Raw genomic sequence first — 18,240 nt, forward strand, 5'->3', positions numbered from 1 at the left:
TTAGTATATAATGATGTGTTATTATAGATGGATGGAAAGACACATGGAGTAGGGAATTAGATAACCAAAACAGACCATATTGCACAATGTGCAGAAAAGAATTTGGGATTGGACATTGTTAGGGATTGACTTATATCCTGCCCCCCAATTCATTTGTTGAGGTTCTAAGTCATACTGCCTCTGAATGTGAATTTATTTGGAAATAGGATCAATACAGATGTTATTAGTTAAGTGAAAATGAGGTCATAGTTAAGTATGTTGGGTCCTTAATCCAATATGACTGGTATCCTTATAAAAAGGGAAAATTTGGACACAGATATGTACACAGGGAAAATGCCATGTGAAGATTGGAGTTGGGCTGCCAGAAGTTAAGGAACTGCAAGAAGCTAGGAGAGAGGCCAGGAGCACATCCTTCCTTAGAACCTTCCAAAGGAGCATGGGCCTGCCGTCATCTTGATCTCGGACTTCTGGCCTCCAGAACTGTAAGACAATAACTTCCTGTTGTTTAAGCTGCCCAGCTTGTGGTTCTTTGTTATGGCAGCTCTAGCAAACTGTGGGCCTGGTAGAGATGAGAATGTAAAAGCATGTGCAGACACGGAGTCTCAGTGGGTCTGAATGAGATGGGCAGGTGCATCTAAATCCATCTGCACTTTTTTTAATCTTCCAAAAGGACATTGTTGCTCAGTTGAAAACAGTAGGCACTGAATTAACATGGACGTGTCACATGGATATACACATTTTATTTTTTCCCTTGATTGTTCTATGAAACTGACGAAAGTTACATTTCCTGATTCAGAGGTTGCAACTAAAACATCCTGTCGGTGAAAAAAAAAAGTAAATTTTGATAACAGATGTGTTGGCTTCTTACAACATAGAGAGCTGATTCTGTTGGATCTTACCAACGGTCTTAACTTTCTTCACTCCATTGAGTATTGCATCAAATCACAGCAACACAAAGATGTTTCCCTAGCTCTTAGGTACTTTGATTTGAAAAACGGGGTTTCAGGTTGAATTTTTGATTCCTATAAAGATTATAAAGAAACCACATAAAACAAAAATTGTTGGTGTATTGTTCAAATATGGATTAGCTTTTGCTCAGTCTGTCTGTATATTTGGCAGACAGTGCAAATGTAAACTTGGCGAATTCCATTCAGTCTGTAAACTTCTCACCAAAGCAAATGAAAAGATACTACCTGAGAAACGTCTTCCACACCTTGCATTCTTAGAACAGAGCTGAAAAGGGATGTGATTTGCTTACCTCTGACGTTGAGGGTTTTGTAAGGAAAGTTCGTTCTTCCCTTTAGCTTCCTTAAAACCTGCGAAAACAATGAGGGTTTTACTTCATGGAAATGGAGGGAGATGACCTCCATAGATGTTTGCCTACCACATGACTCCGATTGTTGCTAACAGATGTTGGCCAGCTGTAAAATTACATGTTTAGAGTATGAGGCAAGGAGAATGTCCTTCTGGATTTTGGAAATAATTGAGGATGTGAAGGTAGAAAAGCCTTACATTAAATCAAGAAGTGTTTATGTACCGTCTCTCTGAAAGGTTCGGTGATTGCTGAGGAACCTGTAAAAAACGCCAGAAAAGGATGAATAGTCTGAACCTTAGTTATTTAATGTGGTGCGCAGGTTGTGACAAACACTCATGCAGTGGATAATGACTCATTTTGGGGAAATAAGACTGCTTCTGAACTCAAAAATGTTACCAGAAAAGAGAGTAGCCACATTGAACGGCTTTTCTTTACTAGAACTGTTGACTTGTTTGGAATCCATCCAGTATGCTTGGGAGTGTTGAAAAGGATGGATATTTTACAAATGGGTAGTCTGTACAATGAATTTATACATGCAGAGGATCTTGGGGACTGATAGCTGGTCTACAAAAGAAGCCTGCAGGTTCAAAGTGGGTGGGTTTTTTCAAGAGAACTGGAAACTTAATTCCTGTAAAAAGCCTCCCGTTGTTAGTAAGTAAAATCTCAAGTATTTTATGCTCACACCTTTCTTTCTTTTTTTTTTAATTTTATTTATTTATTAGAGAGTGAGCATGAGCAAGGGAGGGGCAGGGGCAGAGGCAGAGGAAGAAACTGGCTCCCTTTTGAGCAGGGAGCTCAATACAGGACTCGATCCCAGGACGTTGGGATCATGACCTGAGCTGAAAGCAGCCGCTTAACCAACTAAGCCACCCAGGTGCCCCTGCTTACACCTTTGTTAAGAAAATATTTAAATTGAGGTCATCCTGTTAGACTAATACCAGTAATGTGGACTTACAAGAGCAGAGCTACAAGTCAAAGTGAATTTTCTGTGGACTGAAGTTCATTCCTGGGCTGGGGGGAGGCAAAAAAACATATATATATATATATACCCCCACCTAAAGTAGTAGTGGAAAAGGAAGCAAAGAGTAAAAATATCCTACTGTATCATGGATAAGATGTCACTATTATTTTTTATTAAATATAGATAACTGTTTAGTCCCATTGTATTTACATTCCCCTTTTACAAAGTCTCAGATGTATGTTTCTGAAAATATACAATAATATAGCCTACTAGTTTTAAATATCCAGAAAAAAAGGTTAAATAAAAGGGCAGAAGAGGGGCACCTGGGTGGCTCAGTGGGTTAAGCCTCTGCCTTCGGCTCTGGTCATGATCTCAGGATCCTGGGATTGAGTGCTGCATCGGGCTCTCTGCTCAGTGGGGAGCCTGCTTCCCCCCTTCTCTCTCTCTGCCCACCTCTCTGCCTATTTGTGATCTCTCTCTCTGTCACATAAATAAATAAAATCTTAAAAAAAAAAGTAAAATCAAAACAAAAAGGGCAGAAAGGAACATGAAAATATTGGGGCTCCTGGGTGGCTCAGTTGGTTAAGTGTCTGACTCTTGATCTTGACTCAGGTCATGATCTCAGGGTGGTAAGGCTGTCATTCCCATCAGCTCTGCGCGTTGGGTATGGAGTCTGCTTAAGATTCTCTCCCACTCCCTCTGCCCCTCCCCTTAAAACACACACACATACACACACACACTACGTTTTCACACATTTTATTTGTTAAATTGTCCTATTCTTAATTACTACTAAATACCCTTGTTAACCTTACTGTTTATTGAAATAAATGCTCTTCCCATAACAGAAAACTAAATAGTACAGAACAATATATAATTTCAGATACTGATTCTAGTTCTCTGTTAAAGTAATAACACCTGTGAGTAATATTTCTTCTGTGTTGTCATGTGTTTTTGGAGTGGTGTGGCTGTGTCTCTGCTGACTTTAGATAAAGTTGATTACCCCTGTGCACAGTACTCACCTTGCCCATTGTCTTTGTTCTTTTGTCCCTCTTCCTTCCTTCCTCCTCATCATACATTTCAATTGCACTAAGGCCAGTGAATTTGAGATTATAAAAAGTTCTAGATTAGTCTTGGAAAAGCTAATTTGTATAATCAGCTCTGAATTTTCAATCCCTAAAATAATTTCCAAGGAGAAGAACTGAAAACCTTCAAATAAAATGTTTATTTGTTTTTATTGCTTTATATTGTTCCCATTTTGGAAGGCAGCATGGTATAGCTTATAGGAATAGGGTTTCTGAAGTTCCAAGTATATCTAATGTTTGGGTGCAGGTACGACTATTTCTTTTTGTGTGTGATCATAATTCTGATTGAGTTGGAAGTGCTGGAATGACTATTTACCTAGTAACAGTGTTTAAATTACCTGATATTTTTGGAATGTATACTTTTGTTCTTCTTTCTAATGTATGCTTCTTTGTTCTTCAGAGTTTATTAACTCTGTTCTACTTTTCCTATTAAATTCATACAGTGTACTGGGCATTGTTTCTAAATTCAGAGAGGTCCTGAGAGTGTGTGTTTTAGCCTTAGGATCTTCTGATTGACAAATACATTTTTCAGGTCAAATGTGATACATAAATTTTAGCATGTGTTGTTACTTTTGGCAAATATGCATCTGCTCACAGGCTTACAGATGTTATTTAGGATGTTAAGTACACTTTTGAGATTTTTTAAAGGTGCTTTTATTAATGGATATAAAAATGAGTTTCTTTTAAGTATTTAACTGCTATAAAATTCCTCAGCTTCTGAAATTCACACTACTTTGATCATTATTTCTACAGTAATTCGAGAATGTTGTCACCAGTGGCTGTTTGCAGAATTCTTTAGTTCAACATGGGACAACTGCTTAAAATCTGTTTTTATAGGTGAACATAAGTGTACAATATGCTGTCTTTTAAAAATATTTTAGAATTCTAGTGACATTTCTAAATTCTCATAAAGAAAAAAATCAGCTAGGACACTTGGTCTGTTTTGATATCAATTGTTATTTTATGCTGAGAAGTTATTGAATGTTCCTTTATATTTGGAAATGTTGATAAGCACGTCCTCCCTGACATTGTGTTTTATGTTTATCATCCAGAGGGATGGAGTCCTGGCATACATTGGGAATTTTCGCCTGCTTGCAGAACTTTCCAGCCCTTTTGTGAATCAGCGGTAGGTGACTAATTATTTTAAACTTGTGCTATTTCCTTTTTGTTTGGGGAAACTTTCCCGAAAATCCTAAAGGTACTAAATAAAAATGAGAATGTGTGACATGAATTACTATCACCATCGTGCATATGAGGAAATCAAGCCTTCGAAAGGCGAGAGAAACTTATCCAAGATCCCCTAGGTATAGAGTGGTGGTCCTAGCTTTTGAACAGAGCTCTGTCTGAAGGATGGCAATGCTTTATTATACTTGGGTTCACCTTGGGGCCAGTTCACATTCTTGATACCAGCGTATTCCTATTCCCAGATTCTGATATCCACATTACCTTCATCCATCATTTTAAAAAAATAGACTTTTAATTTTAGATTTCCAGAAAGTTGCCAAGATAGCATACGAACACCCATATCCTCCTCACCTGGTTTTCTCTGTTGCTGATATGTTATGTTACCATGGACCATTTGTCAAAACTTAAGAAACCAGCACTGATAGGTCGCTGTTAAGTGAACTCCAGACTTTGTGGGATTGCATCAATTTTTCCATTAGTGTTTTTTTTTTCGTTCTAGGATTCAGTCCAGACTGCCACATTGCATTTAGTTTCGTATCTTCCCAGTCTCCTGTGGTCTGTAACAGTTTCTGAGTCTTTCCGTTTTTCTTGACTTTGACAGTGTTAAGAAGTACTGTCCAGTTATCCTTTAAACTGTCCCCTAGTCTGGATTTGTCCATTTTTCTTATGACTAGGTGGAGGTGATGGGGTTTTGGAAGGAATCCCATGGAGGCAAAGTGCCCTTCTCATCACATCATGTGAGGAGGAACATGATGTCCATATCATTGGGGGATGTGAACTTGGCTATCACATGGTTAAGGTTTCTCCATTGTGAAGTTTTTTCTTTTCCTTACTCTGTTCTTTAAAAGCAAGATATGAAGGATAGCCCACTCTCAAGGAGATGAGGGCGAAAGGAAATTAAGTTCCATCCATCTCTGGAGGAAGGTAGATGCTTTTATTTGCCAGTGGATTTATAATGGTGCTGTATGACCCTTATCTTGTCATTTAGTGAGGTCTGCTGATGCCTTTCATGTGCAACATTAGCTGTTCCTTTCACTCTATATCCATGGTCCTAGGTGAGGGTCTGCAGGATCTCCATGGTTCACTTACTGCCATAGCCTTCCAACTGACTTCCCTCCTTCCAGGTTCACCCTCACTTCTGTCCTTCACAGGGCCACCGCCATAATCCTTCCTGTGATCCACTTTCTGGACCTTATTTTCTTCCAAAAACTGCATCCTGTTTAGACTCTTCTCTGACTTTGAGGTTCCCTGTGTTGTACTCCATTTGTTTGTTCCCAGCCTTATTTCCTACTGTTCATTAGAGTCGGTTTGGAACCCTTACTGTCTCATGCACCTGTGGGTGGTTCTCGAGTTTCTTCCCGTATTCACATCTTCCATTTCCCTTCCATCTCTGAAAAACTTACCAATCTTTAAAATCTTCGGGCAAAGTCCCAAAGTCGGGGAGGCTCCCACGATTACCTGCAGCCCTTTTGTGATTTAGTACAGAGATAGCCCAGAGAATTGGGACTGTCCCAATGTCTGACATTGGGACCCATGTCAGACTCACATGGGTTAGAGAGTGTACCCTGTATTAAGCCGAGGATCCAAGTAATCCTGAGGCACTGGCAAGGCAGGAAGATGTTCAGGATCATCTGAATGGCTCCCTGGGTCCTTTTTGCGTTAGGAAGACTCCACAATAAGGTTATCTCTGAGGGCTATAAGCAGTATGCATAGTTCCTATTGTGGACATAGAAGGAACTCTCTTGATTAGGAAACATCTCCATTTAATACTCGGTTAGTTACATAGCTTATGTAACATTCTCCAGGGGATCAGACCCCATAAATCCATGCATTCTAGGTTTGTTGGCCATAAGCAAACCTAGACTAGCTATATCCTAAAAACATTCCATGGATGAGACTCTCCTGCAACAAATACCATTAGTCTATCGGGACATCTGTCATTAGTATGTTCACCATGCAATTAGTCTGATCTTTAAAAAAAAAAAAAAAATTATCTGAAAGAGAGTAAAAGAGAGAGAGAGCAGAAAGTGTGTGGGGGAGGGCAAGGGTCAGAGGGAGAAGCAGACACCCTGATGAGCAGGTATCCTGACACGGGGCTCAATCCCAACTCCCTTTGCTTTCATGACACCGCACTCATCCAATCCTTGTATGTCTTTGACCACACTCTCTCAGCCTCCTTGGTAAGACATGGTTCCGCAAATGCTGGTGTTCCCCAAGGCTCTCTTCTGGGCTCACTGATCTCCATGCTTCTCCCTGGGCTGAGTTCTCCTTTCAAGGTGTCTGCTATGACCTGTTTGCTCATTTCATGTGATGCTAATTTTCATGTGATGGACTGTGCATGAATTTTAAAACCAGATGGACTTAAGTTGTATTCAATCTTGTCACTTAACGTGCCCTGACCTGGGCCAAGTTATTTAACATCCCTGTGCTATAGTTGCTTTCTCTTTTAAAAAGAGCATATTTAATATTACCTACTTCTTTGATGATAGTCAAGTGATTTCTCCTCCCAGGTGGTACATCAAATTCAACATGTCTGAAATAGAATGCAACGTATTTCCCTCTGCAGTCTCTTACTTTCTCTGTTCAGCATGTGGCCCAGCCATTCTCTCTCATTCTCCTTCTCAACATGTGGGAACCATCTTTTACTGTTTCTCCCTCACCTACGTTTGGTCCATCATTAGGTCCTACCAGATAACCTCCAAAATATTTCTTGCCTTGGCCACTGACTCTCCATCTCTACTCTCAGTGCCATCATCTCTTGTCTAGGCTCCTGTACCAGTTTCTAACCCTGTCCTGCTGAACAGGGTAACTGCAAGCCACATGTAATTATTTACATTTAAATTAAATTAAAAATTCAGTTCCTCAGGCTAACTTGTAACATTTCAAGTGCTTGACAGCCCCACTTGGCTAGAGTCTGCTGAATTGGGTAGCATATCTATAGAACATTTTCATTAATTGCAGAAAGTTTTTTTGGACAGTGCTGTTCTAGACCAGGGATTGGCAATTTAAGACTCGAGGGCCAAACGCACTGCTGTTTTTTGTAAATAAAGTTTTATCGAGGGCAGCTATGCTCATTTGTTTACATCATTACTATTACATTACAACAGTGGAGGCCATTTGTTGTGACAGAGACTATACAGTTTCCAAAGCCTATTACTATGTCCACTCTCTGGTTATTTGTGGAAGAACTTTGGTGATTCCTGCTCTAGATTAACTGTCTAGCTGTCTCCCTTTTATCTTGCTTCCATGTTATTCTCTTCCATGATGATCTCTCTAAAACACAAAAATGAACATGCAGCTTCCCTGGTTGAATCCCCTCAGTGACTCCTGCTGCTTACAGGATAAAATGTGGGCTCTTTAATGGGACACAGAACACTTTCCAAGTACATCTGTTACTCTTTCTGCTGCATTTCCCTCCCTCAAAAATCTCCTCTCTTTCCAACTTGTCCATATGTAGAAAGGTCTCCTGGCTCCTTACTCATCCTTCACAACCCAGCCTGAGGATTATTTCCATCACTAAACCCCATCTCTCTCAGGTTGGGTTGGGTGTCCCTCACCTGTGCCTCCATAATAGTGACATACAGTTACACCAATATGATTAGTGTGTTTTATGATAATATTCTCTCTCACTCACTCTTTTTTTCTGTTTCTTACTCATCTCTGTGTTTCATTAGATCAAGGGCAAAATTTTGTTAAAGTTTGAGTGGTCCAGCACTTATTGTCTGGCACATAGTAGCCATTTAATTACTTATTGAAAAAATGACCCCCAAGAGGTGATAAGTTAAGTTCTAACAATGTCCATCTCGTAAATATGATTCAGAATATGAGATTTTAAAGCAGGAGAAAATTAACTCCGGTGCTTAAAGGAACTTCAATTCGTTTTCGTTGGAAACTCTTTGAGAACTCATGAAATTAGAAATAGTTTAATTTTATACCTTTATCTTTAGCCTTGAGTCTTTAGTAAATTAAGAAAAGGAGAAGTGTGGTTGAAATGGGAACAGGAAATGGTATAATGCAACAAGGAGATCATAACAAAACTGAGTGCAGCTACTGAAGCTCTCTTAGAGTTTTCTGTTGGTTAATTGTTTTCTTTATGGTTTGGGATATTTTAATGTTTTCTCTATTTTAAAGCTCTGTATAATTTAAGAAGGCACATGGGATGCATGTGGTGGGTTATAAAGGAAAAGAAGACTGAAATAAAGCTCAGACACCTGGGCTTCAGTTACATTTCTGCTGCTGAGTTATAGCCCTGCATCAGGTTTCTTTTTATTAAAGTATTTCAGTGGTGATAACTTCTTTCTTGCCTAAATGCCTTTCATTGCTATGAGGACATATTTATATATTGCTGTTAAAATTAAATAGCTGATAAGAACTTTGTACATATTCTTCTTAATATGTTAATTCAGTATTTCCTAAATAACTCCTTAGTACCTAAATGTCCCGGTCCCTGCCTTCTGGGATCTTCAAATTTGGTGTCTGGTGGCGGGTCTACATTTGAAAAAGTAGGACTTAAATATGAAATAATGAGCTAGTAAAACAAGACATTATGTGAAAAGGGGCAAGAAAAATGTGCTGGTATTAATGTTATAAAACAGCTGGTCTCAAACTTGTTGATCTCACAATTACTGAGGACTTGAATGAACTTTTATTTTCGTGGGCTTCTATCTGTTGATATTTGCCAGATTGGAAGTTAAAACTGCAACATTAAAAATATTTATTAATTCATTAATAGTAACAATAATATTTTATGTAAATATAATGTGGGTTTTTTTGTTTTTGTTTTTATTTTTTTGCAAAAAATAACTACATTGCCAAATTGAAAAAAAATTTTAGTGGGAACAGTGTCATGGATGTACATTTTTACAAATCTTCCTAACGTCTAGCATGGTGGTATTTAGATGGATTCTCAAGGCTGCCTCTGTTGTCAATGTGTTGTGAAATGTTGTTTTGGTTGAAGCTTATGAAAAAAAAAAACCCAGCCTCTCAGAGTTAATAATGTAGTAGGAAAAGGTAGAAGTATTTGAGAAGCCTTTTGAAGTATTCAAGGATATTCTTCTCTAACATTACGCTGAAACATACCAAGAGGTAGTTTCTTAAAGCTTAGTTAAATGTAGAATCTGAAACTGTATCAATGAACTTTCCATACATAGTTACATTCAGATTCATTGGTCTCTTTGTGCTTTGAATCTTTTGCCCATGCATAATTATGTAACATCATGCCTTGGTCACTTGGTTATTTGGTCCACTGAGTTGTGTAGGCATTCCAAATGTTGGTACATTTATTAGTAATATTAAAAAAACCTCACAGTAGTTAATGTCACCACTGATCTCATTTAAAAAATCTCTAATCTTGGGAGGCTATCAAAGCCTTTTTCCAGACAGAATTTTTTCCAAAATTCTGATTTTCATTTGAAAGTTCAAATTTTGTTATTGGCAACAAATACTGACAAGCTTCTTTTCTCAATGTGACAAACTCACTTTTCACTCTTGAGAAAATGCCTGCCAAATACCCAAGTCTAAATAACATAGTTTTTCAGTTGTTTTTTTCAAGTAAAAATGGTGTTCTATGGAAAAGACATGTAGTTTAGCTCATAATTCAAATCATCATTCAAGGGTTTTTTCCCTTCAGACAGCTGTTATACTTTGCAGCAGAAGTGTGTTATGTATACTTCTCATTTTATCACACAGAATATTAAAAAGATATACTCAAAGGTCATGATGCAATGAAATTATTCTTCTTCTTCAGGGACATTCTCCAGTTTTCCCCCCTTTTGTAACTTTTCCCCCCTCCCTTGTTTTGTTTTTAAAATTGCCAGTGTATGGCTGTAAAGAATACAATGTCCACTAGTACCATCTTGTGCCATAGCTATGATTTGTGCTAAGATGCCAGTAATTTTATCTACCAGTGCTTTGCACTGTCATTGTAGAAGTTAGCACAGGGAGCAATGTGGATAATATTTTAATATTATAAAAAGTTTTCCCTTGTACACCCTGCAAAAAGTCTCAGGGGTTCATGGACCACATTTTAAGATCTATTATTAATTGATATTTGTCATACAAGCCTTCATAGAGAAGGCAGAACATATTCTTAAAATGTTTTAGGATGTTTTTAGAAGTGGGTGGGGATGGGAGACCCTCCATTCAAGGAAGAAGGAATGAACATAAGTTTTAAAAAAGTGGAATAATCATACTCTATGAAAGAGAAGCCTAAACTTGTGGAATCAAAAAGTATGTCTAGGAGGAAGGTGGCAAAACAGAGAGGGTGTTGAGTGTCAGAGAGAGCTGATTGCACTTGACCTGGTGGACAGAGAGGATGTATACCAGTGGAGGAAGACATTCTGAAGAGAGCACTGAGTAATTGTAGTTTTTGGTATTTGTAGGATGGATTGGAAGACTGGAGGCAAAAGATTGTGTTAGAAAGTTAGCAGACAGCTCTTAGTTGTGTGAATGAATGGTATAATTTCATTAGTCTGTAAAATAAATAGGAGCCCCAAATTAGGCTGTGGAGATAGAGAAAAGATGACAGATTAGAGATTTTCAGGGAAGAAAAAGCGAAATTGGCAATGGGTGAGAAATTAGAGATAGAGAAAAGGGACGAGTTTAGGATAATTTCTCTGCTGTCTGTACATTTGAAGGATGGGCCCATGAAAAGAGATGAGGCAAGAGAAGACTAGAGGTAAGGTGGTGGGTTTGTTTTGGAGCTGTTCAGTAAGAGGACAAACAGAGCATCTGAGTGGAAATGTAGCGAGAGGTACAGAGAGGAATTCTGGAATGATCAGATAGAGGTGACATTTGAAGCCATGAGAAAAGATGGCATTGAGAGGATAAGTTGAGTGTCTAGAATGGAAGCATAAGACAAGGGAGAAAAGATAATGAAGGAATAGTTTAGAAGAAGGGGAGCCAAAATAACATTGGGGCAGAAGATAACTTTTCTAAAATTAAGTTTCTGAATCCCTAAAATTTCAGAGTTAATATTTATTAAACACCAGTGTTTACATGCCTGAAAGAATGACATTTGCAACCAAGATATAACTAGGGTCAGTTTACTGCCCAGTCTCTGTGTAGAGTCCCAGAAACAGTACAGCCATCCAAAACCTTATTGGAGTTTTTCCAAGGATGTCAACAAAGATCCAGTTTGTTACTCACAGCAACACTTCTTAAAATTCTCTTCGCTCCTCTTGAACTCACAATATCTCCCGGACCCTGCAGCTTTCCCAAGGCTCATTCAACCTTCTGACTCTCAACTCTGAACTGCAAAAACTCACTGAACCAGTGCTGTGTAGGGACTGGTTTTTTGCTTTCATCCTCTTTTCTCACTTTTTTCTTTCTTTCTCTACCTGCAGGGAGCCCCTTCTGCTTTTTCCAGATGTGAATTATACCATATAATACTTGTCTTTACACTATTTGTAGTTAGTAGCACAGTGTGGTACACTATGTTGTACACTTGAAACTAATATACTGTGCTATGCCAATTATACTTCAGTTTTTAAAATAAATAAATAGAATCTGCAGACCACACACACACACACACACACACACACACACGTTTTCCACAGAAAGACCTGAATTTGAACTAAGAAAAGCAGACACTGGGATGCTCATGATACGCTAACATACAAACTGTATTGAAATGATGGCCTTTGGGCTCTTTCCAGTCTTATCCAGCTCCCTGAAATATAACCATTTAATTATACAAACCAATTTTCTATAGCTTAGTGTTATTATGAAAGTTTGCTTATGCAAATTCCTTAATGTTTATACTAAAATGGGGTTTATTCATGAAAATAAAAATGTTTCCATCTATCAGAAAACCCACAAATGATTGGGAGGATCAGAAGAGAAACAGTCAGTTTTCTGTGGCAGTGGTGGGGAGGAGTGGTTAGGCAAGGAATAAGGTATTGGTTCCAGGCATGTTGAGTTTTGGGCATATATGAGAATTTGTGATTTGTGAAATGCTCACCAATAAATGAGGTGAAAATGTTCAACAATAAATTAAAAATCTGGAACTACAAGTAGACCTTGAGAGAGGACTTGAAATTAGAGACTAATGTTAGGATGTTGAGCCCTTGAGAGTGGCTGAAATGTCCTTGGTAATGCATAGAGAAGGGAATGATGCTTGGGAGGCACAAATATTTAAGGTACAGGCAGAGGAAGCAGAGACTGAGAAAGTGTAGTTAAGAACCAAGAGGAAAATAGTATCATGGAGGTCAGGAGAGATGGAATTATGATGGTTGGCAATGTTGTATGCTATAGAAAGGCCACTTAGGATGGAGGCTAAGACAGACCCATTGTCTTGGGTATGGAGAAGCCACTGGTGACCAATTTCTTTTGTAGGGGAATGTGATTGTATTGTACTGGGTTGTGAAGTGGAGCAAGAATGTTTGTGAATATACTGTTGACTTCTCTTTCAGAAAGGGTGATAGGGAAGATGAGCAGAGGAGAGACGTTTGGATTAGGAAGAACTGAGCATGTTGGTGAGAGAGACAAAAGAATCTATCTAGATGGAACAAGAAGGAGGTCTTACATTAGTAGGGTACATTTGTCACAATTCATGAACTAATACTGATACATTATTATTAACCAAAGTCTGTACTGTATTCAGAATTCCCAAGCTTTGTCTATCCTGAACCAGGACCCCCTCCAGGATACCATGTTACATTTAGTTATATCTCCTTAGACTCCTCTTTGTTGTGACAGTCCCTCAGACTTGGGTTGTTTTTTGAGGTGTTTTTGAGTACTGGTCAGGTGTTTTGTGGAATATTTCTCATTTTGGATTTCTCTGATGTTTTTCCTCATGATTAGACTTGGGTTATGGGGTTTTGGGAGGAAGACTACAGAAGTAAAGTGCCATTCTCATGGCAGCACGTTAGGCCTCCCTGCTATAAACACGACTTAACGCTGGATGTTTTCCCTGTTCACCTGGCTGAAGAGGGTTTGTCAGATTTTTCATTTTTAAAGGTACTCTTTCTATCCCACTTGCCTTCTATCCTGAACTTTGGAAATAAGTCACTGTGAGTAGCTCCCCTTTTGGGGAGTGGGGAGTTACACATTATTTCATTGAGAGTGCAGGATCTACAGAAATTATTTGTAATTATTCTGCATAGGATATTTATCTTTTCTCTTCCAATCACTCATTCCTTCATTCATTTATAATACTATGGATTCATGGATATCTGTTTACGCTTCAGGTGGTTTTAATCTAGTACTGCATTATTTATTTATTATTTGTTCAAAATGTTAGAGCTTTTGCCATTGAGCTCTTTCGGTTGGTTTCTGTGTACCTTTGGTAGAACCTCACCATTTTGGTTCTTGAGTACTTCCTTACTTTCTGGCAGTAAAAAATATGCTGGATTCTTAGTGTATATTCTCTGTTCCAGCCCTAGAATCAGCCGTGTCTCAAGGAGCCCTGGTTCCTTTTGTTGGAGAATGGTATTAGAAACCAAGATCTAGGCCCTGGGTCTGCTCATTACTGTGGGGCGTCATTGTTTCTATGTTCTTCCAGGTGACAACTTGGAAGTATACTAACCTCTGTATACATAGCTAGCTATAATTATTTCTGCTACATCCGTATTTATATTAAGCTAAATGAGTTCACACTGATATTTTCAACTGTAATCCAGTAGCATATGGATCAGTCTAGCCTTTTCCACTCACTTGTCTGTAACTTTCCACTTGAGCAGTGAGACACTTGGACCCCACTTCACTATCAAACCGATGTACTTATTTGCTAAATCCCAATGTATATGTATAATGGTTTCAGAATTATTAACCTGTTCTTCCATGACATAAAACTTTACCAACTGGAGTACAGTGCATGTGTACAGTTTCTTTTGTCTTTAGTCTTACAGCTACCATAAATTTTCACAGTTACTTAGATTACCTGTTTTGACCCCACTTCCTACAGTGAGGTTATATATGTATTTGTAAAGCAGTTAGATTATTGTCACAGTCTAGATTCCATCCTGGCACCTCCAGCCTCCTAAGTGACATTTTAAAATTTGTACATACTCTTCATGCTGTTCTGTGGATTTTGACAAATGCATAACATCATATACTCACCAATACAGTATTATACAGAATTGTTTCACCACCCTAAATTATCTTTTATGCTTCACTTACTCCACTCTCTTCCTCTCTCCCTGAACCTCTGGCAACTACTGACCTGTTTTCTGTCTTTTTAGTTTTGCTTTTTCTGAAATGTTATATAAATGGAATCATACTGGGAGTAGCATTTTCAGATGGTTCCTTTCATTTAGTAATATGCATTTAAGAGTCATCCATGTGGTTATGTAAATTGGTAGCTTATCCTTTTTATTGCTGAATGGCATTGTGTTATGTGGATATACCACAATTTGCTTATCCAGTTTTCTTATCTTGAGAGAGATCAGGGGAGAGCAGAAGGAGAGTGAAAGGGAGAAGCAGACTCCCAGCTGAGCAGAGAGCCTGACATGAGTTTCGATCCCAGGACCCTGAAATCATGACCTGAGCTGAAGGCAGATGTTTAACCCACTGAACCACCCAGGTGCCCCCTCCATTCACCTATTGAATAACATCTTGGTTGTTTGCTTGCTTCCAGTATTTTGCAGTTATAAATAAACCTGGTGTAAACATTTGTGTGTAATTTTTTTGTGTGGACTTAATTTTCAAATCAGTTGGAAAAATACCTAGGAGAGTGATTGCTGGATTATGTGCTATAAACATGTTTAGTGTTATAACTGCCATATTGTTTTCCAAAGTGGCTTTATCATTTTATTCCTGCTAGCAAGGCTTTAAAATTCCTGTTGTTCCATATCCTTGCTAGCAATTGGTATTGCTAGAATTTTGGATTTTAACCATTTTTATAGGTATATAGTAGTATCTCATAGTTTTAATTTACAGTCTTCTAATGACAAATGATTGTGAACACCTTATATTCTTATTTTCCTTTTGTATATCTTATTTGATGAGGTGTTTAAGGTATTTTGCCCATGTTTGAATTGGGTTGTTGCCTTATTATTGTTTTAAGACTTCTTTTTATATTTTTGGATACAAGTACTTTATGCTATATGTATTTTGTAAATATTTTCTCCCAGTGCATCGATGTCTTTTTATTCTGTTTTAACAGTGCCTTTCACAGAGCAAGTTTTTAATTTTACTAAGAGTACTTTTTGTAACAATATGTTTTTCTGTGATTTTGCTTTTGGTCTTATATCTAAAGTACAATTACCAAACCCAAGATCATACAGATTTTCCCCTATGTTTTCTTCTAGAAGTTTCATAGTTTTTCGTTTTATGTTTAAGGCTGTGACTCCTTTTGAGTTAATTTTTGTGTAAAATGTGATGTCTCTGCCTACATTCATTTTTCTGCATATGAATATCCAATTGTTCCAGTTGTTTGTTGGAAAAACTATTCCTTCTCCATTAAATTACCTTTATACTGTAGTCAAAAATCAGTTGAGTAAATTTGTGTAGGTCTATTTCTGGGCTAACACTGTTGATCTATTTGTTCTTTTACCAATGCTATGCTGTCTTGAATACTGTAGCTTTATATAGTAAGTCAGTCTTGAAGTGGGTAGTACAAGTCTGCCAACTTTCTTCCTTTTCAGAATTGTGTTGGCTATTCTAGGCCCTTTGCCTCTCTATATAGATCTTAGGAGGATGTTCACTGAATTTTAAAAACTAAAAACTAAATTTAAAAAGTTAATATTTGGAGATGCAGAGTAAATGTGATGCTTTTGAAATTTTTTTCCAGGTGGTTCTTTGAAGCTCTGAAGTATCCTAAGTTTTCCAAGGCTAACGTCATCAATGGAATACTCATGACAGTGGTGTTCTTCATCGTACGGATTGTTCCAATACCTCCTTTTTATAGTTACATATATTCCTTGTTAGGAACAGAAGCCTACATAAGGCTTGGATTTTTAATCCAATGTTCCTGGATCTCTACTTGTGTTGTTTTGGATGTGATGAATGTCATGTGGATGATCAAAATTACAAAGGGTTGCATCAAAGTCATCTCTCTCATCAGACAAGAGAAAGCCAAAAGTAGTCTGCAGAATGGAAAACTTGACTAAAGGTGGGCTACTGATAAGCATACTTCCTTACTACCCACATTATATCTACTGATAGGATGAATTCTTGGCATGTTCTAGTACTTCTTATTAATTATATTTGTTAACAAGGGTTTCAATGCTTTTTTTTTTTAATCTTTAGAAAAGAGAAACTAAAACTTAGTTTTTATTCCAAGATTTCTTTTCTGTTTTTCTTCTGCATTGTAAGCATGGATAAAATCTTAAAGATTTAAATAAAAAATTATACATATAATGGTGAATCTTTTCAGAAATCTGTTAACCTGCATTGGTATTTTTCTCTGTGAAAAGACAACTGTGCTTATTGGGTGCACTTGGTTTTATGTCATCAGTTTTGCTGAAAGATGGGAACTGCTTTTATATGTGTAAATAGCTCTCAACCTTTTGTTGTACTGCACTCATTTCCCACTGTGGCTGTCAATACCCATTTAGGGCTTAATTTCTAAATTGTTGAAATGTTCTCTTCGGCTGTTAGAAATGATATATTTTTTGTTTAGATATGCTGTCATTTATGAGTGGTGAAGTATTTTGCTTACTTTGGGAATATTAGTTCAGTCATGGAAATACTTCTTTAATTTTTAAACATTTCAGATGTCACTTTATTATTTCTATTTTTAACATTTTATCAAAATACTGCTTTTTAAATTTATAGTAAGTCTTAAGACAGATCTTAACAGAGCTCCTTAAGGGACAAATTCCTCTTTCTAAAAATGCATGTTATGTATGACTATTTAGGCTAATAGGAGGAATCATTAAGAAAAAAGCTTTAACACTGCTGTCTCTGTTTCCCTCGCACTTTTCCTGTGAAAAATATATTATTTCTACTTGTAAAACCTCCCCTAAGTTCAGAACCCAACATCATCGGTACCAAAGTATTATCCAATGTGTATTTGTCATGCTCCTAACATGACATAGGCCTCTTCTTAAGGAGACCAAAACTCCAAAAAGTCAGTATTCACATTTTTACTCACAGTTTACATCCATGCTTGCTTAACCAACATTTTGAGTGCTTTGAATTTCTGTCTTTCCTAAAGGACAGGAAAAAAATAGATAATTTAATCCAAGTATTCCAATCATTAATATCCTTGTCTCATGTGATGATCAATGGCTGGTGACTCTGGTTTTTTGGTTTTGGGTTTTTTTTTTTGTGTGTGTGTGTGTGTATGTATGTGTAAGTATATGTTTGCTTTTTCTTTGATTCTTACAACCCAAATATAGAATTATATAGTTAGCTATTACTGCCTTTATTTATTTTTCTCAAGTACTTGATTTTAATGATTGTTCTTACCTAAGAAAGAAAGAAATTTAATCAGTGATGGCTGCTTGAGTTTAATTGAACCCAAACCAAAAGATCTAATCCACTCAGTTTCTCAGCTGACAGGAGAATGATTCACTTTCACTGTCCATGTTAGGATGGTGAAGGGAGGCTGGCTGAATAGATCAGACTTTGATTTGATTTGATTTGATTTGGCTGTCTAATGCAAAGAGAGCCTGATAAGTTTTAGAACATTTAAAGAAGGTAATTGAAATCTCAGTCAATAACTCAGTGAGAAAATCAGATTGATTGGTTTATAGTAGGTACACTTATTTTTGAAAGACTTAATTAAAGTAATGTAAAGTATAGGTATTTGT

At 37.4% G+C, this 18,240-nt stretch overlaps 1 protein-coding gene across 6 annotated transcripts in view; it reads left to right on the plus strand.

The window, feature by feature from the left end:
- LOC122900220 (TLC domain-containing protein 4-like) overlaps positions 1-16,753 on the plus strand; it is a 92,327-nt gene extending 75,574 nt beyond the window's left edge. For all 6 annotated transcript variants that reach the window (XM_044238726.1, XM_044238727.1, XM_044238725.1 and 3 more), the window contains exons 6-7: positions 4,411-4,484; positions 16,275-16,753. In XM_044238726.1, coding sequence (XP_044094661.1) covers positions 4,411-4,484; positions 16,275-16,593 — 393 coding nt within the window. In that variant the 3' untranslated portion in view covers positions 16,594-16,753. The remainder of the gene's footprint in view (positions 1-4,410; positions 4,485-16,274) is intronic.
- Positions 16,754-18,240: the final 1,487 nt, after the last annotated feature.

The sequence above is a fragment of the Neovison vison genome, chromosome 2 (assembly GCF_020171115.1).
Source record: "Neovison vison isolate M4711 chromosome 2, ASM_NN_V1, whole genome shotgun sequence".
In the NCBI taxonomy this organism is placed as follows: domain Eukaryota; kingdom Metazoa; phylum Chordata; class Mammalia; order Carnivora; family Mustelidae; genus Neogale; species Neogale vison.